The sequence below is a fragment of the Pezoporus occidentalis genome, unplaced genomic scaffold (assembly GCF_034315485.1).
Source record: "Pezoporus occidentalis ecotype Australia unplaced genomic scaffold, CSIRO_AGI_Poc_V1 ctg364, whole genome shotgun sequence".
NCBI lineage: Eukaryota > Metazoa > Chordata > Aves > Psittaciformes > Psittacidae > Pezoporus > Pezoporus occidentalis.
In genome coordinates this window covers 43,525-70,609 of record NW_026915636.1, presented here as the reverse complement: position 1 = coordinate 70,609, position 27,085 = coordinate 43,525, and the positions used below count along the sequence as shown (strand labels likewise).

At 43.0% G+C, this 27,085-nt stretch overlaps 1 protein-coding gene across 4 annotated transcripts in view; it reads right to left on the bottom strand.

Annotated features, from left to right (window-relative positions):
* Window positions 1–8,790: 8,790 nt before the first annotated feature.
* EP300 (E1A binding protein p300) overlaps window positions 8,791–27,085 on the bottom strand; it is a 61,813-nt gene continuing 43,518 nt past the window's right edge. For all 4 annotated transcript variants that reach the window (XM_062631021.1, XM_062631022.1, XM_062631023.1 and 1 more), the window contains 12 exons: window positions 25,135–25,215; window positions 24,549–24,605; window positions 23,022–23,099; window positions 21,950–22,017; window positions 20,339–20,489; window positions 19,854–20,000; window positions 19,311–19,424; window positions 17,195–17,360; window positions 16,416–16,580; window positions 14,243–14,404; window positions 13,535–13,816; window positions 8,791–12,230 (listed from right to left, as the gene is read on the bottom strand). In XM_062631021.1, coding sequence (XP_062487005.1) covers window positions 10,002–12,230; window positions 13,535–13,816; window positions 14,243–14,404; window positions 16,416–16,580; window positions 17,195–17,360; window positions 19,311–19,424; window positions 19,854–20,000; window positions 20,339–20,489; window positions 21,950–22,017; window positions 23,022–23,099; window positions 24,549–24,605; window positions 25,135–25,215 — 3,700 coding nt within the window. In that variant the 3' untranslated portion in view covers window positions 8,791–10,001. The remainder of the gene's footprint in view (window positions 12,231–13,534; window positions 13,817–14,242; window positions 14,405–16,415; window positions 16,581–17,194; window positions 17,361–19,310; window positions 19,425–19,853; window positions 20,001–20,338; window positions 20,490–21,949; window positions 22,018–23,021; window positions 23,100–24,548; window positions 24,606–25,134; window positions 25,216–27,085) is intronic.

Genomic DNA, 27,085 nt, shown 5'->3' with positions numbered 1-27,085 from the left:
ACCACCTCAACGGCGCATCTGATTGGCGGCGACCGGGAAAAGAAAGCTAATCAGCGAATAGCTTGTTCTCGCCCTGAGGCACGATGGGAAACGTAGTTCTTTCCCCGCGGCGGCGGCGAAGGGCGGTCATGGCGGCCCCAGTCCGGGCTGTGAGAGGCCGGGCGCCTCTGGCACGGCCTCATCCTCTCCAGTAGCTCTGCGTTGTCGTTAGTTCGCTAAGGCGCAGGACGTTATGCAAACAGAGCAACAAAGAATAATAATGATGATCATAAAAAGCAACAACCCCCCAAACTTCCACTCCACAGACCGATTTGATGCCCAGTAGCCATCCGCATGTGGGTGTGAGTGTAGCGGCCCTGAAACAATGGGAGTTGTGCATCTTCAACGTAAGGGAGGAAGCACACGGCTTCCTATGCACCTCGGTAAGTGGGAAAGGATTTGGGTTTGGGTGGGAGGAATGCCTTTGGCATGGCAGGCACCTAATGTCACACTGGCAACGCCTTTGTCCCTGTTCCACACTGACAGCAGCAGCGTGTCACCCAGGCTGGGGAGCCTCCACTGGATGCTGTGAGAGCTGCCAGCCAAGCAGGGAGGAGGTTGGAGACCTCGGGATGGAGAACTGGCCATGCACTCCCACCCTGCCCTGATGTGTCTGAGACTCACACAGTGAATAACCCCATGAGTTAATGCTGCTCCTTCCCATCTCCTCATGCAATCAGTCTCAGGGCTTTCATGCATAAATAGATGTTTTATTTGGCAAGGACAGTATGACCTTACACAAAAGAGGCCTTGAAGTGCTTACTGTGATATAATTAGATTTTTTATGCATTCATAGCATAGTTTCTTCGTAGTACAAATGATTTTCTCCATTTGGGAGGTTTTTTTTTGTCCCCATGGAAAAGCAATGTGGTCGTAGCGGTACTGGTGGCAACATCCCTCATCCCAGCTCTTTGCCAAGAATCAAGTGTCTCACTGTATGCCTCCGGCATTGATTCTCTTTTATTCAAAAGGTAAGTCTCCTGGAGTTAGTTCCATTCCCTACTTTACCTTTTATTTTCTTATCACCTTCATTGTGTCAACACTGTAAAAAGAAAAAGCTGTACTGTACAGACTGTGGAGTTAAACAAGTAACATGTGAAGCATATGCATGGTTCCCCTCCGGTGCATATAGCACAGCCTTGGTTGCAGGTGGAAGTAAGGCAGCATGGCAAATGTTCTTTCAAAGGCTTACCCATGTCACAGATACACACAGATCACATTGCTCCTCCAGATGACCAAAAGGCTCTTTTGGGAGGTGGTGGCCTGTCAATCAAATGCAAAGGAGTGTTCCTGTCACCTAAAGCTCTGTCCAGCCTGGCCTTGAACACTGCTAGGGATGGAGCATTTACCACTTCTTTGGGCAACCCATTCCAGTGCCTCACCACCCTCACAGCAAAGAACTTCTTCCTTATATCCAATCTAAACTTCCCCTGTTTAAGTTTAAACCCACTGTCCCTTGTCCTATTGCTGCAGTCTCTGATTAAGAGTCCCTCTCTGGCATCCTGCCAGTTCAGACTGAGAAAGTAGCGAGCAAACACAAAATCACCTGAGGTCTTTATATTTTAACTCACAATTTTGGGGTTCTAACTTATGGCAGCTCTAACCCTGCGAGTGAAATGTGGCTACAGACCCTGGCAGCATGGGTTGCTGCTAGACTCAGGTCACACCTCAGGCCTGAGGCTGCCCTGGCTTCATTGTCCTAGTGAGATGTCTGTTGTGTGGCTCCCAAACCTCTGCTCATCAGGGAGACATTGTACTGGAGCTCATTTCAGTGCCACACTCCAACCTTCACACCCTATTGATGGAAAAAGGAGGAGGAATAAACCCTCAAAATCATCCTGGAAATAAGCTGCTGATTGTAATTCCCCACCCTATCCCAGTGCTGAAGGAAGATTTGCTTTGGAATAATAAATCTTGTTCTCCCCTTGATTCCTTGGAGCTGAGTGAATTGTGAGAGGAACTGGTATGAGCTTCTGTAATCAGAAACAGAAACTGGAGAAATGTAAGAGGGAAGGGAAATGCATGTCTCACTCTCCTGCCATATAACAAATTTTCAGGCAGGGCACAGCACATGCAAAGTCCAGGAAAGAAACAGCAGGTTTCAGTAACAGGGTTACAGTAGATGGACTTAAAAAAACATCCAAAATACCTGCCCTAAGGGTTTTCTTTAGTGAAACGAGCTTACCAACCTGCTGCCAGAACAGCAGAACACACCTGCACGGGAAGAACATGGGACTCCTCAACCACTGCTATTGCTCTCCCTGCAATCTCAAGAAGCACAGGAAAAGCAAATGCCCAAAGGACTTCCAGCTTATGGACCCGAGATTGCTATGAGCAGAAAAAGTGGCCCTGGCTTCCAGTGCTGTATTTGCAGACACCACAGCCCTCAGCCCTGCAGCCACTATCCCTGGCAGTACTGCAGAGAGCTGGGCCCTGGCTGACCAAGCCTCGTTCCCAGCCAAAATTTAACACCCAAGTCCTGCCTTCCAGCCCTTGGAGAGCCTCTCTGTGTCAGCCCAGGGATGCATCTACATCTGAGCTCTTGCTTCACTGGCCCCAGGGTCCCATGCTGCCGTGACTCTTGCTGCACAGGGTACGCAGCAATACCTGCATTCTTTCCCCATTTTAGAAAGGCTACAGCGGCACTGTGGGGAAACAAAGACAATAAGAAAAGAAGAAGGAAACAAACCTAAGTGAGGACTCCTCACTTTTCTGGGCAGCAGAAGCTATGTCCTTTCAAACAGAAGAGTGGGTTGGCAAAGAGCTTTCTTCTTGCAATGCCACTGTCACTACCTTCCAATCCCTGCTATTGCCATGGGGCCTGTGGGGGCATGAGAAGAAGCAAACTGATGGAGCTTGTGGCTGCATCCCCCATAGCTCCGTGCTCCCAACATACATCAAAGCCTGACACCACCTAGCACACCTGGGGAAAACAAGAATCTGGGGCATGACGACTTCTCCAGGAGCTCTGAAGGGCTTCGAAGATGGCTGGGGCAGATGGTGCCAATAGTAGTTCCTCCACCCTCCCTAAATCCACCACATTCCCTACAACAGGAGCATAGCCTGGGTCCTTGGCTGATTGCCCATCAGCTATCCACAGCACCAGTTACAGAACAGGTTTCCCTTTCAAACATCACTGTTTACAGGATCCCTGCTGGGGAGTTACAACCAAGACCCTGCTCTAAGAGACAGCAACTCAAGCACGTCACCAAACCCCTGTTTTTCTAAATGAAGTGCCAGATCAAAGTTGGGCAGGCAAATACCAATGCATGCAATGTACCTATGAGGCTGATGGAGCAGCTCGGCAGCTCTTCAACACCATGATGCAGGCGTAGAGTGCTGCTGAAACCACTGTAGATGGAGCCCACTGTGTTCTCAAAATTTCAGGGACTGGGCTAGGCTCTGTCTTAGGCTGGGATCTACAGCACGTGATCTGTTTTGACAAGTCAAGGAGGGAAATGGCTCCTTGTGCAAACCGACAATTACCCAAGGGCGGTGTGGTACAAAGGCAGCTGCTAAGAGGGCTCATGACAACAAACATTCCCAAACCAGGGCAACCTCTGGCTGCTCTTCAAATGAAACCTGGTTTTAAGGGTAGGAGGCATTAGGAACAGATGCTTCTGACCACCGTTGTCTTTCAATACAGGCCCCGCACCAGGCTCTCCAGAGTCTGGGCCAGAGTCTTGGTTGTAGCTGAGAGCAGCACAATCAAGGACATGGTGTGTGTAAAAAGACCACCTTGGAAACAGGAGGGGGACATACTAAGTGTGTCTCAAGTACTGGAAAAGGAAGCAGAACCTGGAATGACTGTCACTATCACTCATGCACCTCAGCCTTGTGGTGCTGCCACCACTTGTAAGAAGAGGCCATGAGGTCTGCATTGTGTGAGTAACTTGGGCCCTGTCGCCTGATTTGTCTGGACTTGTCTTGGCCTGCCAGGAGCTGCGAGGTAGCTCGTTTCACTGTCACAACAGTTGTCTAATGACTAGGTGACTGTTACCAACATTGTTTTAGGTTTTGCACAATTATCTGGTGGGACACTTGCTGTGTATGTATTATTGTAACCAACAGACAACAGGTACTAAGGAGAAGCCTGTGTAACTGCCGAGTCCAGAGTGCAGCTCCCAGGGAGCAGCTGAGAGATGTACACAGTGACTCCCATGGTGATGAAGCTGCCAGCTGTGTCCAGTAAAACATCTCAACTGCCTGAGCCATGCAATAGCACCACACTGATGGGTGCTGGCAGTGACAGACTCCCTGCTGGAGGGCACAGAGGCCACCATCTGCCAACCTGCCTAAGGAGATGTGCTGCTTGCCACATTCTAGATGTGGGAGCCTACGGAGAGGCTGCCAAGGCTTGTCCAGCCCTCATACCGTTAGTACCTGCTGCTGCTCTTCCACATGGGCATTGATGATGCTTCCAGGGGTGTATCGTGTGAATTCACAGCTCTGGATGCAGTGGCTATGAGGATGTGGGCTGAGTGGTCTTCTGCTGGTGAGGGGGAACAGATGCAGCCTGCAGGTCAACAACTGTTTGTGCAGCTGCTCTCAATAGGAATTCAGCTTTTACAACAACGAGACCCTCTTCAGTGATCAAAGGCTGCTATGAAAAGATGGGATCCACCTGACCAAGGGAGCAAAACCACCTTTGCTAAGCTGAAAAAGGCTGTCCAAGCTGTGGAAAAGTGCTTTAAACTAGAGTCAACATGTGAGAGAACTGACGATCAAGTGATGGACTAGCTTGGCAAGCAAAGATTGCATTGTGGCATGGACAGGAGAGATCTTGACACATGGCAGCCTGGGGCCCAGCCCATGTGTATGCAGGAAAACAGGGATGTTCTGGGAGGACAGCATCCTACAGAAATGTCTCATAGCTTCTCTGTGAAATCAGCACAGCTGGGTGCCTCTCTGAAGGTCCCTGCTTTCAGCTACCCCAGCTCCCTGGGACCAGGGGGAATGTCTGGAGCACTCTCCATAAAGTAGAATTAGGTTAGAGAACATTTAAACAAACTAGACATGCTCAAGTCCATGGAACTTGATGGATGCACACCCAAGTGCAGAGGGAGCTGGCTGATGTCAGAGCAAGGCTATTCTCTATTGTCTTTGGAAGGTCATGGTGACTGGGGGAAGCTCCTGAAAGAATAGACTCCTATCTCGAAGGAAGAGAACCTGGGGAACTACAGGCCAGTCACCCACACCTTAATCCTTGGGAAGGTGACAGAGCAAACCTTCCAAGAAACTATTTCCAAACACACTAAGGACAAGATGGTGAATGAGAATAGTCATCATGGATTTATGAGGAGGAAATCATGTTTAAGCAACCTAACAGGTGATAAGATGACCAGCTTGATGGATGAGAGAGCAGTGAATGTTGTTTATCTTGAATTAACCTAAGGCTTTTGACACCATCTCTGACAACTTCCTCACAAACTGAGAAAGTACGGGCTAGATAAACAGACGGCAAGGTGCACTGAAAGGTTGGGAACACTGGCACAAAGTCCAGTGGAGTCAAGTCACTGGTGGTTGGTGCTGGGGACAATACTGTTCCACACCATCTTCATTAGTGAATGATGGGGCAGAGTGCATCCTCAGGAAGTTCACAGATGGTACAGCACTGGGAGGAGTGGCTGATACACCAAAAGGTTGTGGTGCCATCCAGAGGGACCTCAACAGGCTAAAGGAATGGGCTGACAGGAAGTTCAACAAAGAGAAATGTGAAGTCTTGCACGTGGGAGGGCCAACCCCATGTACCAGCACATGCTGGAGGGCAGCTTGGCAGAAAAGGGCCTGGTGGTGAATCGAATATGCCAGAAACATGCCCTTAATGGCAAACACAGCCAACAGCCTCCTCAGCTGCACTAGGAAGAGTGTTGCCAGCAGGTGGAGGAAGGGGATCCTTCCCCTCAGCACTGTTGGGACACATCTGCAATGCCAGTGTTAAGTTCTGGGCTCACCATACAAGAGAGAGACATGGATATAGTGCACAGGTTAGCAAAGGAGATGATGAGGGTCTGGAGCATCCATCAGATGAGGAAAGGCTGGGGGTGCTGGGGCATTTCAAGCCTGGAAAAGAGAAAGCTCAAGGGAATCTTATCCATGCATACATATACCTGGTACAGGGAGTACACTGAGAGGCTGTGGCACATCCATCCTGGAGATGCTCATCTGGACATGGCCCCATACAGCCTGCCTTAGGAGGCCCTGCTCCGAGCAGGGAGGTGGACTAGATGCTCTGCAGAGATGCCTGCTCACCTCAGCCATTCTGTGCTCCTGTGGTAACAAGTGGCTCTGTGCAGAAGGTATCTATGATGCTAGAATTAAGAAAAATAAATTAAAAAAGCAACGTAGACACATACAGCCACAGGATGATACGGCAGGCCCAGAGCTATACACAATTCACATTGCCAAACCATCAGAGTAATCAGAAGCTGGATAAAACCATTTTAGTAGTAACAAAGAACAAGTCTGCAACATATCTAAAACACTTCATAAACAGTGAACTTGTCCATAATGTGGAACAATGAAACAGGGAAGAGCAACTTGTATTTTTAACAAACAGATGGCCCCAAGACAGAGGGAGAAACCGTAAATGTTCCTCCCTGTAACAAACTCACCATAAGCCCTCCCTGCCTGCAACTTCAAGTCATTGATCCTGGGAGTCAACGGGGCACTGGAAGGAGCTGACGCGAGAGAGTTTGCATCACTGAACTGCCTGTTATTTGACTATAAGCATTAGCATTGATATCTTTTTGCTGGTCCAAGAGTCTAACAAACACATGGTAAGTGAAACAAGCTACTCTAATGTGATGCAGATGAATGGCAAGAGCACACAGCAGTGATACAGGTGACATCTGAAATTTGTTGCCATCCTGAAGTCCTACCCCATCCCTATCAGCTATAGTATTTCCCCAACTGATGGGTTCTGGTTTTCCAGTAGAATTGGGGAAAGCAGATGCAGAAGGATGTAAGGGAAAGAAACCCCATACAAATTCAAGACCATTGATCATCCACACCACCTCAATGAAACATTTGAGCTTAGCTCAGAGACAGCATCTACAGAGGGGGACAGAGCAGCTGTGCTGTCACATAAAATGCCTTGTGGCATCTTTTAAGCAAGTCACTACGTTGGCATTCAAATTGGAAGATCTGTGTCTCTTTGAATCAAAGCTGCTCTGAAAAACCTCAAGGCTTCCCCACTTCAGCATAAGCCAGATGCTCCCGTGCAGGCTGGGACAATTTCAAAACATATTCTGTGTGCTAACAACATAGACAGGCACAGACAAAAGTGGTTTCCTGTGTTCGGATGCACGAAAGCATGTAAGACAGAAAGCTGGGCACACTTTACATCTCACTAACCAGTATGTGGTCAGAAGGAATTTCATTTATATTCCATCCCAAGAAGTCCCCCCCAAGGCTGAAAGTAAGGCTAGGCTTTGCTTAGGTGCTGGGAAGGAAGAGGAAAGCATGCCCACGGAAAACACAAACCTAAACCAGGCATTCAGTATGTGGTTTTGTGCTTTCTGCTCTCCCTCAGAGCAGGACAGATGGAGCCCCTCCCAAAGCAGACAAGGTAACTGCGAGCTTGGTGCAGAGCTGGTCTGCACCATACAGGTGTGATTAGTGCAGGGATTATCTAAGGGAGACTACCAAAGCACAAGGCTGCTTTCCTCCAGCCTTCCAGAAACTTTCCACCATCTCGCTAAAGGCTGGTTACCAACCCCCTCTTTTTAATGCAAGATTCATTGTCCTCCTTATGTTTATATCTAAACATCAGGCATTTTACTCCCTTTTTTTTAACAGCCTCTAACATCTGTGCACACTGCAATACACCATTACTTTTGTTTGGCACTCAGCTGAGGCTCCCATCCATCCATCCAGGTTGCCTCCACATCTTCCACCAGCAGTTTCCCAAGAGCAGCTTGCTCCCATTGTTATTTGCCTTTGATTTTTGTGGACACACTGATGCTCAGCACACAGCTGGTGTTACAAAGATGATGTGCTCTGATCACATTTGGGTATTCCAGGTGTGTAATGCTCTGGTACAGATTATTCCCAAGGCAACCAGCACTGCACATACAGCACACAGAGCAAGGCTGTACTGTGGGAAGTCCTCCATGGACTGGCTGCATACATGGTACCCAGCCAGTGCACAGCATGCACTCAGGATTAACTCCATGTGCATGCAGCTACGGGCAGCACACAATTGTGCTTCCACAGACAGACCATGTTCAGTAAATACCCTACATATATCTGTCAGGTCACCAGATTCAACACAGGGTTACGGGGTGCCCAGCACCTATGGGACAAGCTTACCTCATGCTGACGCTTTGGTGCCAAAAGCTGTACAATATATTCCGAGTGAAAGAGGATGTTTTTAATATCACATATCCAAACAAAAGCTCTCGTTTCAAAATGCAAAACAGGTCCTTTTGAGATGAGCTGCTCCCAGGCTGGGTGAGCTGACAGGGTACAGCTGCCTGGCACAACTGCTGAGGTCAGACTTTGGTTCTTTGGTAAGATACATGCCGGGAACAGACGCAAATGCAGAGCTGTATCAAAAGTGTCCATGTAGAACAGTAATTATTATTCCATATCCCTTATTAGAGATTTACACTTTAAAACAGTCATATACATTAAATAGCTCTCCAACATCTAAGTAGCGAACGCTTGAAGCAACATCTACGTTCTGCTACCCCCATCATCTGAAGAATAAGTAACACATGGGAGAGAAGGGAAGCATTAAAAACAGGCTGTCTGTCTCACACAGTTTATTTAACAATAGGTAATAAGAAATCAATTTTTAACAGTCTATACAGTGATCGAAAGTTCATATTTATAAGTAATCAACTTTAATTGCATGATTTACAACATTTGAGGGCCTTTTTTGCTTTCTATTTTCAAGTTTTACAGAAAGTGGAAGAGGGTGGGGAAGGGGCACGGGAAAGAGAAAGCAAGCATAAAGAAGAAACCCCAGGGACTTTTTCTCAGGTTAAAATCATCCCTTCGGAATTGTTTCTTACCCTCTTTTTTATTTATTTATTTTTTCCTTTGTTAGATGTAAAAATAACGAAAAAAAATCTTTCAAGGAAACAGAAACCACAATATATATACTACATCCATTTGGCAGCTGCCCCTGTGTATTTGCAAAAATGTTGTCTTCTCTCTACATGTACAAATTAGTTTAATACTTGAAGTTTTTCTTTTAAGCTCAGACTCTTTTATAGAAAATTCTTGGAGGACAAAAGTAGACTTCAGGAGGGGACTGAGTTATTTAATATTTTTACACTTTTTTTTTAATTCAAAGAATTGACATATTTCCAACCGAAGAGGAAAAGATTGGTATTTATTTTTTTAATATATATAATATTTATATATGTAATGTATTTTTAAAGCAACACTAACCCCTTTTGTCCTCCAGTTTTAAGAAAAGGTTCTTAAGTTTTGTTTCTGGTGTGGTGTGTTTGGTCTTTTTTTAAGTGACATGAAGAAAAACCAAGATAGGGAAAATGTTTACCATCTGCCTCAGTAAATAATAACTATCAATATTACATATTTTCATTAATTTAAAAAAAAAATTCAACAAAAAAAAAAACCTATTGGAGGCATGAGGAGGGCCCAGCCTTTGGTGAACAGCCCAAAGACCACCCTCATCCCAACCTCCCCAACGCACACAAGGAAAAGAAAAAAAAACCAAGAAAAAGGACTGGTCAGGATTCCAGCCATAACAAAAATATATTCTTTGTACTCTACTGTCCCTCAGGTTCGTTGTTGGTTTGTTTGTAAAACCACAAACTGTTGGTGCAGAGTTCAGATGTGTTCCAGGGAAAAATGTTGTTTTAGCTAAGAAAGATTCAAAAAAATTTGTCTTCAGTACAAAAAGTCTTGAGAAAATAAGTTTTTTTTCTTTTCTTTTAATTTTTTAATTTTTTCTCTTTTTTTGCTCCCAAAATGCTACAATGTGTCTAGTGTATGTCTAGTGTACTCTGTGAAAGGTTTGAATTCAAGTCTGAGTTCTCGGAGCTGAGCCCAAGTTCCGTGGCGCTTGTACCATGGAGGCCTGCCATGCCGGGATTGCTAGCAAGCTGGGAAAGCATTGCACTCTGGTCCGGGCTGGCAAAGTGCCCTTGATCCATGGGGTTAGCCTGGGCAGCTACCAGTCCTGGATGTGGGGAGCTGGTCTGCGGGGAGACGTGGTGTGGAGAAGGCTGAGGTTGCATCCGAGGGGACGGGCTGGAATGGGGGGGCTGGGACTGGGGCCGCGGTGAAGGGACAGGCTGTGGAGAACGCACTTGATTGGTGAGCGATGAAGGGAGCTGCTGGCCCTGTAGGTGTGGGGACTGGGCCTGGCTGGGGAGCATGTGCTGTTGGGGGCTCATAGGATTGGGCTGAGCTGGGGACCCCATCTGCTGCTGAAGTAGCCTCTGCTGGAAAGCCTGCTGCAAGCTAGCTCCCGTCTCTGCACTCATAGCCTGTGGAAGCTGGCTTATTTGTCCCATGTTTCCTTGCTGCATCTGCTGCATGTGGTGCTGCATCCGCTGCTGCTGCTGTTGGGGATACCCGACGCCCTGGGGCTGCTGAAACTGGCTGTGGTTGGCCATGCCTGGCCCCAGTGCTGGTCCTGCTCCCTGCTGCTGCTGTTGCTGCTGGTGGCGCTGCTGCTCAATCATCTGGTGCCGCCTCATCAGGAGGTCTCGGAACTGGGGAGCCATCCCCGAGTGATTCATATTCATCTGCTGCGCCTGAGGATTCATCCCAGCCATGGCCTGCTGCGGCTGTTGCTGCGGCTGCTGCTGGGGCATGCTGGGCCTCTGCACTCCTCCTTGCATGGGGTTCATGTTCTGCATTGCTGGGTTGGGGTGCACGCCTCCTTGCTGCGCTTGCATGGCCTGCTGCGGCTGGAGACCCGGCTGACCCTGAGGCATGCCAGGCTGGCCCGTCATCCCTTGGGGGTTCTGGGTCCCTGCGTACTTGGCAGCCCGCTGCTTGATGAAAGCGGCCAGCAGCTGAGGGTTGGAGTGAAGGATGTTAAGCACCTGCTGCTGCTGCATGGGTGAGCTGGGAGACCTGAGAGTCCGCAGTAGGTTCTGTAAGGCTGCCTGGGGCAGAGGTGGTTGTTTGGGCTGAGCAGCGCCAGGTACCTGACCCATCCCTGGCTGAGGAGCCATATTCATTGGCTGACCTGGCTGGGCTACTGACATCATCGATGGCCTTTGCATTCCCGGCTGCAGCTGAGCTTGGGGTAAGGCCCCCTGCACCCAGGGTGGCTGCTGCTGGATTCCTGCTGGCCCCATTCCTTGATCTATGTGACCACCAGGACCTCTGCCTATCTGTGGAGGATTCATTCCCATAGGTGGCATCTGGGGCATCTGGTGCTGAATTGGCCTTTGGAAAATCTGAACCTGCGCCATCTGACGCTGGGTCTCTGCTGCCCGCTGGATCTGCATGGCCATTTCCACTGCTGCTGGAGGAGGACCCTGCACCGGTGGTTGAGGTGGCTGGGGTGGTGTTGGAGGAGTCACCTGGCCACCTGCCTTGCCCTGGGACACAGCGCTGGGAGGCTGAGTTCTTGGCATGGTGTAGGGTGGCATGCTGTTGGGAGGTGCAGGTTGAGGCTGCGAGGCAGGCTGGGGTGGAGGCTGGGGCTGTGGGGTTTGTGGCGTTGGGGGCTGCTGGCCTGTTGGAGTTGTTGGGGTGGCTGGCGTTGGGGAGGGCAACCCTTGCTGCTGGCCTACCACACCGGTCCGCTGCATACTCGCCATCCTCCTGCGGAGCATCTGTGCCTGTTGCAGGCGGTGCTGAAGCTGCTGTTGACGGAGCTTGTGTTTAATGTTGAGGCAGAAGGGCACCGGGCACTTGTTCTCCTGGCAGTGCTTTGCGTGGTAGCAGCAGAGAGCAATGAGTTGCTTGCAGATGGGGCATCCTCCGTTGGTTTTGCGTTTGCAGCCTTTGGTGTGCTGGACAACCCGTTTCATCTTCTGACAGGACGGCAGCGAGCAGTTGGCATTACGGCACTGGCAGGCGTGCACCAGAGACTGGATACAGCGCTGAATGCTCAGGCGGCGTGAATCACCAGGACTCTGGGTGGTTGCAGTCTGCTGGTTGTTGCTCTCATCATCTAGACCAAGGCCTAGTTTTTCCATCTTGTGGTCATGGTTTTTAGTGTTATAGCAGGTGATGCACAGGTCATAATCCTGGAAAGACAATGAAGGAGAAGTTATCGGTGTTCCAGAAACTCTGTACAACAAGTAAATGACGTTATGCTACCTTAACAAATTACTACCAGTCTGTTCCAGGCAAATTGTTGCTCTAGGGAAAAATTCAATCTTTCACACGATGCTGAGTTACTAGAGAAGGAATAAATCCAAATTACAGCCTGGGTAGGTGTGTAGATGTAAGGACGACTGAAATCTACACAAATATATATAGCTTGAAAAACAAGTTTGCTCTGAGCTACTAAGTTGCACATTATTCATCTGGGCCAGGAAAATCCCTTTCTTTCCAGATAGGAAAGGAGAAGAAAAAGGGAGGGAACAAATAGCTGCTTATCTGCTGCTGCCTTAGGAGGCCAAGAGTGGCAGGACAGGTACTAATTTTCAAAGCAGAAAAGAGAATGAAAGCTGCGTTTTCAGTTTTCAGGCAAGCTAAAAACCAGAGTATGCTGACTGAAGTAACAGAACAGCATTACATTCTGTGAAAGCAACAGCATATGAGTTTGGGCTCAATAACTGATCTTTAAGAAAAAGATCCAAGTCTTCAGGATTCATTAATCCACAGAAAAAAAAAATCAGAATTTATTTGCTGCTATATAAAAGGAAATGTGAGCATCCAATTTTAATCAGACCTTTTCAGAACTGAATCAGAGACAGTAATTTACTTCCAGCAGGCTAAAAATTTACATTCCAAACCAGATTCAAGGTTAGTCCAGCTTCTGGAGGGCAAAGAATTGACCCACACTGGTGCACTCGATGTTCAAACACACTTGCAAACAATGATTTCTGAAAACAAGATTGCTATTTGCAGCATCTACAGAGACACAGCAGAGTAGTGGAAAAATCACCCAAATAAAAGAATCTGACCTCTAGCATAGCAAAACCTGTATGCCAGTAAACCAATGGAGAGTCCCATTTACAGAAATAGTGCAGCACAACAGTTCTAACTCTGGGAGAAGAAAGGATGCATCACTTTTCAGAAAAATCAGCTAATCCTGATTATGGCTCAAGCAATTGCTACAGTTCCAAACTGCTTAAGCAGCAGCACTTTAAATGAACTACAGGAAATATAGGAAATTCAGTTCTCCACAGCTTGAAAGTAGAAGACAAAAGTCACACCAAGTAGCGGTTTAGTAAAATTGCTTGTAATGGAAACTGCTTCCTCTTGTTTCTTTCAGAACTGCCAGAGGATGAGCTGTACAGATCTTTTTTCATCAGTTAATACTGAGAGATCAGTTCAGGTAAAGATACAGGGACACAAGTAGGAAGAGCTTCACCAAGCATACCTCACAAACAGTGCAGTGCCATCTGGTCTCCACATGATGCTTGCACTCATTGCAGGTGTAAACAAAGCGGTCTTGGCTCTGGGTATGCAGTTCGACCAGCATGCACATGGTTGACCACTGAGCCCTTCGTAGTGAGGAGAACTCCAGGTGCTTGTCTCTAGCAAGGGTTAGGAAAGCATCACGCCCATCCATCAAGTCACATGGAATGAGGGGGTCAGGCTCAACAATGGGGGGCAGGGAGTTGGCTGCAGGGCCAGCAATGAGACGGATGACAAAGAAGACCTGAAAGATAAAAAGACTTAATATGCCAGCACTTCAAGATGTTTTGGTTGCCAAGCTTCATTACACAGAGAGTACAATTCCATGACCAGCTAACACTTCAGTGATGGGCCATCAGGCTTGTAAGACCTGAGGAATTTCAAAACTCCAGGTACCTTGCAGGTTTCACCTTCTTCAAAAGCATTAGGTAAGCAGCACTGGACTGAACAGCAAAACTGTTGTGGCAATCCAGACTTTTAGGAAGTTCCATATGAGCACAGTTGTATTTATCTGCACTGCCCTCACAGCAAAGAGCCCAGACTTACTGGTGTGCCACTCAATTCTCCAGTCAAACCTATATAATTTACAGGGCATGACTCAGAAGTATCAAAGCTTTGCACACCTCTCTACTGGAGTAAAATACATAGATCTCATTCTATCAACTCTTACCTCCTTGTGCTTCTCCATAGTGGCATACAGCTTTTGGGAGAGGTCATTGGACACATTGGGCATGCCAGGCTTTTTCTTATTGCCACGACTCAAGCTGCTCTTGTTCTTACTTGTCTTCTTATTGTTCTTCTTTTTGGCATTTTTGCTGTCTCCCTTGCTCACCTATTAATTGTAAAGGCATTTTATGTCAGGTATCTAAGCCACATCACATCAGCATTTTATTACTTTCACATCTTCCATAACTGCAGCACAAACCACACGTCACAATCATTTACTCCAAAGACACTTACCAGGGTCCCCTAAAACATTAAATTAATCACATTAGAATCACTCCAGAACATATCAAAATCAGCAGTTCTAAAAATATTAAAAGCATAAATGCTCAGGAGGTGCAAAAAAAACATTATTTACTGAATCCTGTTTGTCTGCTATAGCTGAACACTGAAGAACCTCTTGGATAATCACAAAGAGGTTGAGTAGATGGCTTCTTGAAGCAATTCAAAACTCAACTGAGAAGTACAACTGATATTGCACTAACCAGAAGAAAAACTTAATTCACTTAGATTTAGCTTGTTACAGTTCCGACAGATTTATTCTTATTTTTTAATAGACGGCATTAAACTGATGTTGACAAGAAGCTGTTCTTCTGACTCCAAAAAGCATTAGTAGTGCAATTAACAGTATGTACCTTTCTCCCGTCATATCCTGCAACAGTCAAATAAACCAGGTCAGCTTAATTTCAATTATCATCATTTAGCAATTAATGGTTTATTCTTCCCTGTGCTTCTCAGAGGGCCCCTCAAAATACTACAGCATGTGATGATCAAGGATCAAAGCAATTCTTACCCAAACAGCCATTCTTCCTAAGCTTAAAATAACTTTGTCAGGACAGAAATTTCCAGGGAACATGAATGACTATCGCTTTTTGACAGTACAATTTGTTATTGCCTCATTTTCAAGAAGTAAAACATGCAGTCAATAAAGAGTTAAACCTCTTTATAATAGTAAAGGTTAAATAGTAATATGCCACAAGCTTCCCCCACCACAGGATTTTGGGGCTGAACTGCTGTGAAGGATGGACAAAGTGTGATACCTCATGACTGGTTTCTACTATAATAGAGAAATGGGAACTCGCAGCTATGCCAAGTAGAAAACAAACCTTTGAATGACACCTTCCTAAATAAGATGTTAGCTAGTGCAAAGTCAAGTTGCCTCATTCACAGGTTACTCTTGCACTTAATTCATTCAAAGTCCTTGAAAGAGCAGCACAGGAGAACCACAAATTCTAGCTGTAATGTTAAACCTAACTTTTTTGATCCAAAGTTCTTTCAGGAAAAAGATTAGTTCTAAATCCTAACAAAAAAAATCTAGTGAGGTGACAAAGCAGCAGTGCTTAAACAGTTAAGTACTACTGCATGAGCAAAAGTAGTAATCTTATCCTAGATTCAACACTTCCTCCATAAAAGCTCATAAGATCTAAGGATGGGCAGATACATAAATTTCCTATCTGTTAATTTCAAATTTATTATTGAGGCATACCCTTTTTTTTTTTGAAGGTGAAAGCACAGTTGGTGCACATTCTCCAAGAAAATTGAACAAGAGAACAGCAAGAAATTTCTCTAAGTAGCCCAACAATAGTTTAGCAGGAATTTGTGCTTCAGATTCACAATGCCTTAAAGCTTTCTACTAAAAAAAAAAACAAAACAAACCCAAACCCACCCCTATACAATGTAAACTACTAAATCAAAGCATTCTGTCACATTCTCAGAACATTCTGCTAAGACTGGCATTATAAATAAGTTATAAAGAAAAGACTTAGCCAGTATTCAAAAGCTAAGCTTAAGGAAAAAGCTTCCAAATCAGGCTACGGTTGCAGCATGAACATTGATATTAATTGGATTTTAGCAGTAAAATATTCAACTAGCAGCTGTTTCAATCTAATTGACTTTGGTAAGTAATTAGGTTTAAAGCCATACAAACAGCCACTGCTCATACCAATGCAGCTGAGTGGTATTTTAACAGCTGTAATTTATGAAATGTAAAATTCAAGTTTATATTAGAATAAAGCTAGAAAGGTGAAAAATCCACTTAGTCAGGCCCTTTTTTTTTCAAAATTAGCCACACATAATCACAACTTTTACATTAGATCGTGAAATAGCAGAAGCATCCTTACATCCGTGCTTTCATTACTAGTGTTTTCCTCTCTCTTCCGTTCTTCTTCCTCTTGCTCTAGCTCCTTAATGCTCTCCTCTAGAACATTAGGCCAGAAGTCTCCTTCGAAGTAAGGTAGCTCTTTCGCACTTGTTAGACGATCTTCTGTTGCCTGCTTAAATATATCCTGAAAAGAGCAAAACACTTTGTTAACACTGTTTCAAGTCACAGAAGTAAAAGCAGCCTTTTCAGTATGTGATAAAAAAGGCAGATCAAAGAGCAGCTTAATATTTCATTTTGAGGGCACGTTCTAAATGCAGATTTAACACTGCATCAGTTACAGACAGTTCAACAAATACATTTAGAACATATGCTAGACTCCAATACACACACTTACCAAATGGGACAAACAATCACCATATTATCAACACTAGTTAAAGCCCTGGTGACTCCAAAGATTTTATATATTTCTAACTGCATCAGCAGCCTAACCCTGAAATTTTATTTAACAGAATATTAAAAAGTCCACATAATTTCTTTGTATTAATGAAATGAGATGTGCGCTCTTTTGCAGTATTCCTCAATAATTTAGTTTGTTCTAAGAAGTTATTTCAAATCTCTTGCTAGAATCATTTCAGAAGCTACATGCTTTGAAAGGGATTTACTTCAAATTTTAAGAGCTCAATTCATTTAAAACTAAAACAGCAAGCTTCAAGAATCAGGTACAACGCAAAAGGCAAGGAAGAAAGCAAGACAAGACTGGTCAAGCCCACCCCCAGTACAAACATACACTTCACAAACCTTGTAATCATGTACAATCCGTTCTGACACAGATTTGTCCAGCATCTTTTTGTACCACTCTTGCAGTCGTTTGGGCTTGGGTATCTTTTGGTCAGGAGGATGGCAATGGAAGATGTAGTCATCTCCTTCACTAGGTGGGCATGCCCAGATATGTCCAGTAGTATACCTAGCATAATTTAAAAAGTACATGTAGACTCTGATAATTAATAATAGAATTTGTTCTCCTCTCTGCCACGAGATGGAGCTACCACAGAGTTGGCTGGTGTTACCAGCTGGACAATAATTATAGCTCTCCAAGATTTTAATTCTTGTGTTCATCCCAGCTTCATTAATGCAACAGCATTACCATCTTTTCACTATTTTTTTTTTAAATCCAGCACTATATATGGAGTTATTTATATACAGCGCGCATGTTTTTCAATCTGGATACAAATCCAAGCCTCATACAGACGTACGATTGTCACCTCCCAATTAACTAATGAGAGAAAGAGGGAGTATTTCTACTTAGTATTACTAAGTATTTCAGTAGTAAAAGCCAGAATTCTTTTTCCTTGAGACAGTGCAGTCAGAGTGGTTTAGGTTGGAAGGGACCTCAAATATCACCTAATGCCAGGGCAGAGACACCTTCTACTAGACCACGTTGCTCCAACCCCATCCAACCTGGCCATGAACACTGCCAGGGATGGAACAGCCACAGCTTCTCTGGACAACCTATACCAGTGTCTCACCGCCCTCACAGTGAAGAATTTCTTCCTAATATCCAATCTAAAAACATTTAAAAAATGATTCACTTAAACACACAATTCACATTTTCTACCATAAATCCTCTGGCTTTTAACTTTGAGAATCAGTATTGAAAGGTTTCACAATTATATCTGGGAATAAACAGTCACCATTAACCTATATACTACTGGGTGTACAATCTAAGTATTATGAAGACAGATGACATCCAAATAGTAGCAGCTGCAGAGAAGATGAAATCACAAAGAACACTTTTTCATCTTCAGTTCTTTATTAGTTTTTGAAAAGAACTCCAGTAGGAGGAATAATTAGATCTCAAGTTGGAGAAAAATAGCCATCTTTAGCTCTGCAGAATCCTACCCAAACCCTGTAAATTGCAGCCAGTTGTCATTCCTTCTGCCCAAGAAGGGAGAGATGATATTGCATGACCAATACCGTTTTCCCAAAATGAGAACCTGATGTTAGCCGTTAGCACAGAAAACAGCCTTAAGTAAAACTGAGCTCTGAGTGCTAAGCAGCAATTTTTTTCAGACTCACAGGTTAGAAAATACACAATCAAAAGGCCAGAAAAGTCTAATATATGCCTCTAAAGTCCTAAGGAACATACCATCTCACTGAGGTACTGAAGAGAGTACCATCTACCTCCATTCTGACCCCCCTAATTTTTCTTACTCAGCTACTCTAAACATAGTCCCTAACAATTTCTTCATTAATAACTCTGCCAAGCTACAACAGATACCTTTGACAAGAGATTGAAATTTCCTTTACTGCCTTTTCTACTTCCATAATCATGGTAGTTTAATTTCCACCTTTCTCATTTTTTCAGTTGTTCTGTGTTCTCTTTTGTGCTGTCCAAAGTATACTCTCCTCTCTCATCTACCTTTTCAGTTTCTCACAAATTTCAGCTATTCATTCTATAAGAGATTTATTAGTGGCCTTACACAGCTGTTAGAGTAAATCAGTACAGACAAAAAATACATTTACCTTTCTCCTTATAAGCATGGGTAAGGACTTGCCAGCCCAAATGACCTGATTAAAGCACTGGCATTACACAAGGACTGCACTATCAACACAGCCAGCAAAATTTTATGGTCCAGATAAAAGGCTCACTTTTTCTGCTCAGATTTAAAGAAGTTTTACATAGGTTTGGAAACCTTAAAATATCTGAAGCATAAGCCTCTCCTGAAGGAGAGGCTTTGTCTTTTTGTCTCTTCAACTATACGCAGTTGTGGCCAAGTTATCCTGTCAACAGCTGATATTTAGACACCACATTCTGCACAGTAGGATGTAGTTGCATTTGCATTGAGAAATACCTAGCACAAACACTGCACAGAACATAAAAACCCCCAAACAAATCCAAACCAAACCCACTTACCCTAGTTTCTTGACATATTCTAGATATCCAATTAGTATTTCATGATAGACAGCAGTCCTCAAGCATTTAGGGCGGAAGAAATGAACACTGTCAAGGTAAGATATATACACTCGCCTAAAAAACAAAACCCAAAACAAACACAAAAGGCATGATGAGAAGCAAAGATTTTAAAGTAGTTCCACAAATTTATTCACGTTATTTTTATACATTTAAAGCATCCAATGTAACAGCAATCTTTAAAGCCTCTGACCCTTATTTACCTCTAGAAACTCAGCCTTCTTTTGATATCCTAGCCTCCTCTCTAAAATTATTGAATCCTTTCCTCGAGAATACTGACAACTGATCTTTGAGACAGTGTCTGTCAAGCCAGCATCCCCAGTAAGAAGCGACCCCAACTGACATATTTCCTACAGAAGCTACTTTCTTTCTAGAAGGTAACAGCACTAAGAGTCTTCACAAATGCAACACTGAAGCTCTACACACAGAAGGTTCACCCAAATGAAACAGTACCAAAATAAAATAAAGGTTCACACAGCTCCTCACCTTTGATTGGGTGGAGGACAGTCTGAGCCATACTCCTGTACATGCATCCCAAAAAAGCACAAGTCTACACCATCAATCTCCTCGAAGGCAAAAAGCGCTTTTGTTCGATAAGGAAAAGATTCTGCCATCTCTCCGCTGTCTACGAATCTGCAGATTACAGAGGGTAAAGAGGAATACCAAATACATTCACACATTAGAGAATACGTGTCACTAGGTAAAGGCAACACTGATGAAGGCTGCTGTAAGTATAACTTTAGCGCTTACAGACTATTCAAATATAAGGCATACACTTCTTACTGTGAAAAAGTTCACGTTCATCACAACTAAGGAACATGCTGCTGTAACATCCATCTTTAAAGAACTGGTCAGTAGTCAGGTTTTGAATAAAGAAGTATTTTTTCAGAACAGTAACGTGTAAGTAAATTCAGATAGCTCCCACCCGCCCCCCCCCCGAAGAAGTAATATTAGAAATGGAAAGAACATACCTTGCTTTCATTCCAGGTTTTACTTCAACAGTTTTGTCAGACGCATGTACCACCCTAACTGTAACCTCTCCTGCCTCAGGGTGGTTCTGTCGTCTTAAGAAATCATTGACTCTGTTCTCCAAGAAGGTACCAAGTCTTGTAGCTGGTAACCCTGCAGGAGAAAAATACAGCTCTAAATATATACAGAATTGGAACTGTTCAAATGTGATTATTCAGAATTTAATAAAAAATGACTTTTAATGTATGCAGTATGCAATCATAAATTAGAGCTTTATCTTTAAACACTAACACTTCTAGATGGGGTGAGCTGCTTTTCACCTGCAGCCATGTTTATGGCTTATACATTATTTAAATGAAAACTCCATATTTCAACCCAATTTCTATCCGTCTTAGAAGTCAATTACAATTTAGGCTCCTCCTGAATAGAAGCTCTTTGTTGCTTCAACTGGATTACAAAACACTGCTCTCAGACATAGCGTCAAGAGCTGACATTGCATTTGGAAGTGTATTCTGCCTATGAAGCCACACTACCCAAGTTAGTCTCCGCATTTACCAAAAAGAACATATCTCAGTAATAGAAATAACAAGTAAATACAACTGTATCTGCAATTAACATAGTTAGTTTAGAAGTTTCTCGTTTTCAAACAAAACTGACAGAAACCTGAAGCTGAAAGGGAGTGTAAGACTTCCGGTGTAACAGGGCCTGACTCATTGCTGCACATTACCCCTGGAAAGTGACACAGCTGCCAATCAGCTTCTCATTTTCCAATTTGACACCTGTCAGCAACACATCTCTATACTATGTTAAGTATGCAGTACAGGTTGCTCAAAATAAAACCTGATACAAACTATAAGAGAACTCTTGTATCTTTCCTGTATTCTTGATGGATCTCGGGAGTTTTGATTTTGGCGATTTTGGAAAAAGACTCAAGACACTGAATCCATTCACTGACTCATTTGCTGAATCTTGATGCTATTGGTTGGCCAGGGATATATATGTATATATATATTTTTTTTTAGCAGAAATGTAAATACTCACTGTTTGTAAGTACACCAACCTAAGAAGATTCTGAAAGACTTGGCATATAGAACAGACAGTGACTGCACCAATTTCTTCCTACAATGCCTTCAAGTCAGCTGCCTTGATCAAGAGGAAATGTCTACTGAGTGGTTTCGGGTTTTTTGTGATTGAGCCCTTTTCTCCACCAAAGCTTTTAAGAGCAGCAGTAGCATGGCAACTTGGTACACGTTACCATAAATTTAAGTTAGACTGCAGTCACACAGTAACCCTTTTCCCAATGCTATATGACAACTGAGATAAAAGGATGCGTACCTTGCATTAGCAGTGCTCTAAAACAGTGTGTTAACCTTCTACAACAGACTACTAACCAAAGACATCAGCTATGAATGCAAACATTCTGAACATCACAAAACTGATGTTCAGAACTGATCAAAAGTACCTGCCTTTAACTAAAAAAAAAATCCCCAAAACCAAAAAACCTAAACCAAACCCAACCCAACCCTGAAAGAAATACAAAATGAGCCTAAAATTCACCTCTTCCCCATTCTTAACTAATTTAAGCTGTATTGGTGTAAATGTCAGAATCTTACTTTTAGCAGAAAATTTGTTCTCCTTCCTGGTTCGTCCTGTTTTCTTTAGGCAGCCATCACAGACAAAGCTGAAACAAAAGAAGAAAATGAAATCCCACCCCAAGTCAGTCCATGAAGTTCCTTAGCATCTTAACATTAGAAGCCAAGTCTTTCATCAGATCTTATCTGGTCTGGAAAATATGTTAACTCAAATTTGAAATAAAAGAACAGCGCCAGCAAAAATGGCTTAAGTGTTTCAGAGCTGCAGAGGAGGATCTAAGCTCCATGGGGTGGCACCCCCTGTCAGTCACCTGCAATCCGAGGAAAAGGTCTCCACTGGGAGGGCAACAATACTGGCTTAACATATTCTTGGAACAAACAGTTTAAAACTGATGAAGATGAGATACCACAACACAAAGAAAAAGGCTGATTTTTTTTCTCTAAATATTCAAGTATACTCTAGCATTGAAGGGCAGATTCTTCCTCAGTTACAGGATATCTACCTCTTCTGCAGCAATCTGGATGGAACAACAGAATGGTAAAAGACATGGCATATAAATGGAACGTTTAAGCTCATACAGAGCTTTATCTACACTTATCAGCTTTTTAAAAAAGCTTTTAAAGCAATCAGAATAAACTCCAGTATGTTGATCATGAACCATGGAGTATCTGAAGATCAGATTTTCATATTTAATCTAATCACCAAGGTCAAAAAAGTCACTTCACCTGCTAAAATTCTTTCAGTTTTTTTTTTAGATGACAAAGCAGTGATTTGTATAGAAAACAGACCATACTAAACTATTACTATAACTGAACATATCTTTTCATGAAGGACTAGAATCTTTAAACATAAAAGGCTGAAACAAAGCTGAAAGGCACTCTTGCACACAAAGGAACGTTAGAAACATTAAAGACTCAAAACAACTTCACACACAGTGCAGTAGGGTATGATGTCATCTTAAAGATTCTGTAGAATTTTCAGCCAGGAATGCAACTTCTTCCATTAGATAATCTTTTATAACCAATGTAAGGATGTGCATGCACTAACTCTAGAATCTATCATATACTCTCTACTTAAGGAGAAATTTCTCACCCAGAAGGCCAGATTATCTCATTGTGAAGAACACAGATCTGGTGCATTTTTCTTCCACACTCTATACATTCAACAAACCTGTAGAAGTAAAAACGGGGGAAGGGAACAAAGGTTAATAGCATCATTATTTGCTTGTATAGTATTTTATTGGAGAATTTCTAGTATTTAGGGTCTTGAGCCTATTTAACAGAGGGCACATCTATGCTGGCAACTGCCTCCAGAATGCATTAAGAATCTGTCAGCTCAAGTCAGGTACACTATGCAGGGACACATTATTATTACTACTTGCTTGCCTTACTGCCATCCACTTAACTCCATTTTGTGGTTTTGTTTTTGATGGGTGTTGGGTTTTTTTTCCCTCTAAAGTGAAGACCTTATAAGGCTAAAAATCTGTGAAGTGTTTGTTGTTATAATAAAGAGAGGGGAAATAGATCCACAGGTGTCAGAAGCCAAGAACCAGGGGAAGTAGTTAGCTGTTAGTTGCCTCACTATACTTGAAATCTGGGGTACATTCCAAATATACTATGGAAGAGCAGGCAGGAAGAAAACAGTAGCAACAAAGTCACTTTCAGAAGACTAGCTGAGATTTAAGGACAACTGAGGAAAGTGGCAAGATTTGCTTCAAATGTTGGTGAATGTAATTCTCTAAAATACATAAGATTGCTTCATGTGTCAAGACAATCTGACTCCTTTTGAACATGTGTATTTATAAGAACGAGATTTTGAATGAATAGCTGTCATTTGTGTTGAGCATACGGTACCATACTGTAAGCTAGGCTTGTATTCTGTGTTAAGCTGTATCTTCAATGTAACTAAGGGAAAGGAAAGTTATGAATCGTTACTATTCTCTCCTTCCCACAGGCCTTGTAAAACGGAAGAACTGAGTGACCTTTATGCCCTCGGAAAGATGGTGTGGGAAGAATACGTACCCTTTTTGCTCATTCATTTGAGAATGAGGATAATTTTCACACAGTAGCAGCACAGGTGTATAATGCAGAACTGTGTAAAGTGACTTCGGAAAAAAACCTCAGGAATATAAAGAAAAGCAGCTGGGTCACCATGATCTTAAGTTTACTGGACGTCTACAGTTCTGCTTCCAAAGCAGTGCAGAACCACTGACTGATTCAAATTTAGCAACTTCTACTACAGCTGCCTGTAAAATATGACAACTAGAAAAGCCAACAGCACTCAAAGAGCTACTGCCAAGTGACTTAAACCAATTCTGAGGCTTTGCCACAACAGGGTTTCAAACAGTTATCTGCATTCATCCTTCTGTGAATCCACATTCGAGACAACAAAATGCAATAGTTTTGATCCATGTGTGTTATGTATTTCTCAAGTACAGCTGTGGTCGTTTGGGTTCTCAGTACAGAATGCTGCTTACTGAGCACCCCCTGCCCACTAACAGAGCTATATGAAATTGGAAAACACTGGAAAGCAAAGCTGATAGAAAATAACATCTTGTTACAAAATAGTAGTAGTAGCAATAATAATAAGGCTCATTCAAAGTATGACAACATTACTTACAGTTCAGGGTCCAGTGTATCATTTTTCCTTTTTGAAAACTGTTCTTTGTTTATCGTGCTATGGAGAAACAAGCAATAAAATTCAGTTTTAACACACAACACATTTATGCCGTACCACATGTATCAACATATCAAGACAAAACTTGCAAGCAGGTTTTTTAAATGCTCACTGACACTACAAAGAAAGCTGTATTTCACAGTGACAGACAACTGAAATATATGCCACCCTTGATGCATAAAACGTGGAAAATATTCTTTTTCTATGGGACAGCTTGTAAAGAATCCCATTGCTTCCTTATTCAGTTTTACTACAAGGATAAATGTTAAAACTTGCTGACACAGACTATTTCAAACTTCTGTTTGACTAAGTGCTTATTTTTCACTACAGTTCAGTCACTCCAGACTTCAAAGAAAAAAATAAAACACTTTACAGCACCATCCCAGGCTTTTATGAAGAATATCTTGTCCACCTTCTACTAGCCTACAAAAAGCAAGGGTTATCCAAAACTAAACTTCCCATTAAGAAGGCACTATAGATGATGATATAGCTTATGAATGCACAGCCCAAGGACACAGAGATAACTCACGTTTGAGGTTGTGATGGGTCATCTCCTAGAGAAACGCTCTCCCCTTGGATTTCATTGAAGCACTTCTCACAGAAATGATACCTGTCAGCAAGAAGGTCATACCTGGGTGAACTGCTCCATCCACACAACAAAACCCAGGTCAAGCAATGGAGCCACCAATCCCAGCAGACCAAGGGACAGAAGTAAAGAGCAGGAGAGCAGGTCATCAGCAGCAACAAGGCTATTCAATGATGCAGACTTATAGGGCCCACATTGGTTGGTTTGGGATTTGGGGACATTTTAGAGTTTGGGGTATTTTGTGCAATCAGAGCCAAGTGCAGACAATGGCAAGCATGAAGGAGAAATAAAATAAGACAAAGACACAGGGGTTTGCAGGATTAAACCAAAACCATAGAAGCAGGACTTCATGATCTTAAAGGTCTTTTCCAAACCAGCTGATTCTATGACAAGAAAACACAAAGCAGAAAGCTGAGGCAAAGCACAGATTAGCATTAAATCTCTCAAATGGGTTCACAAGCAGCAAATGATTAAAGCAAATTAAACAAGGAGTATTCCATTTTAGCATACCCATACCCTCTTCATTTTAATAATCCATGCCACGTACAGCAAAGGATTAAAAATGAGAAAGGGGAAAGAGCAGAAGGAACGAAAAACTGCTACTCTGACTTATACATCAGCACAGCAATTCTGTTGGCAGAGAAGCAGGAGATCAGTGGAAGAGGGGTAGTCTTCCAACTTATACGGGTAAATGCTAAAAGACCACATTCTCTCCCAGTTAAAACAGAAAGCTAAACATCAGAAGCCTCAAGAACAACAAAAAGTGTCCTTGAAAATCTCACAGACATTATAGGACAGTCAAACTTCATGTTAACTAAATACCTTATGTTAACTACACACATAACACTCTAGAATGACATGATAATGCCACAGCCCAGTCTGAGTGTGGAACAGTCCAGGCATCAACACAGCAAGCATCACAGAGAAAGATTTCTTTCATACTTGAATAAAATAATGATTAATTCAACACTCTACCCCAGCCCTCAAAAATGTCCTAAAACTGTAGCCTTCCCATTACTAAGGCATGTTAATTGAGTGCACAAAACATCTAAAATTAGAAAGAAACAAAAGAAAATTCAAACAATTTTATTATAAAGCCACACAAACCAACACTATAGCAGCTGTTCAGCTACAAAGACAGGTCTCAACCCTTTCCCATTTTTCATCTGAGATACTGCAGAGAACTGTACTTTCGAAATTGTACATTTTGGTCTAATATATATGTGTGCATACAACATAATTTACAAGTCACGTGTATGCACTTGTTACAGTGCAAACATTCCCTTCTAACGTTTGAACACATGTAAAGCACATCACATTTGTGAGTAATAATCTTTTGGTCCATCTAGTGCTTGCACAGAGATAAGTGTAAGTGGAAGATACTGACACAACATGAAAAGCTCTACACTACAGAAGTCTAAGAGGACAATAGTTATTATGGGATACTATAAGCTTATTTTCTTCTTATTTTCTACTCCTAAAAACCTTCATTCACTGCTATAAACCTTTCTGAAGCCTACGGTGGTCAAGACTCAACTTCTGTAGCTCTTCAGCTGTTTTCACCTGATCAAGTGCTTCGGTAAACTACAACTCTTGCAAAACATTCTTGGCTTTCAGGTAAAAGCCTTAGTGGGTTTGTTGTCCTGGGTATTTTTGTTTAAGATGTTGAAAAGAATTAAGAGTGGGAATTAAATTCATGGAGGTGACAGTCTGGAGGTAATCAAAATCTAACAGGCTCATTTTCTGGTGACAGGATACGGGAGCGTTAAAGCATGTATTTCCCTGCTTCTTCCTGCCTCGCTTCCCCAGTTAGCAGAGATGCCTGGCAAGAAAACTTCCTTCAGAAGTCAAATTAAGTTTAAATCCTTTAATAAACCCCAAGTAAGATGCGAAA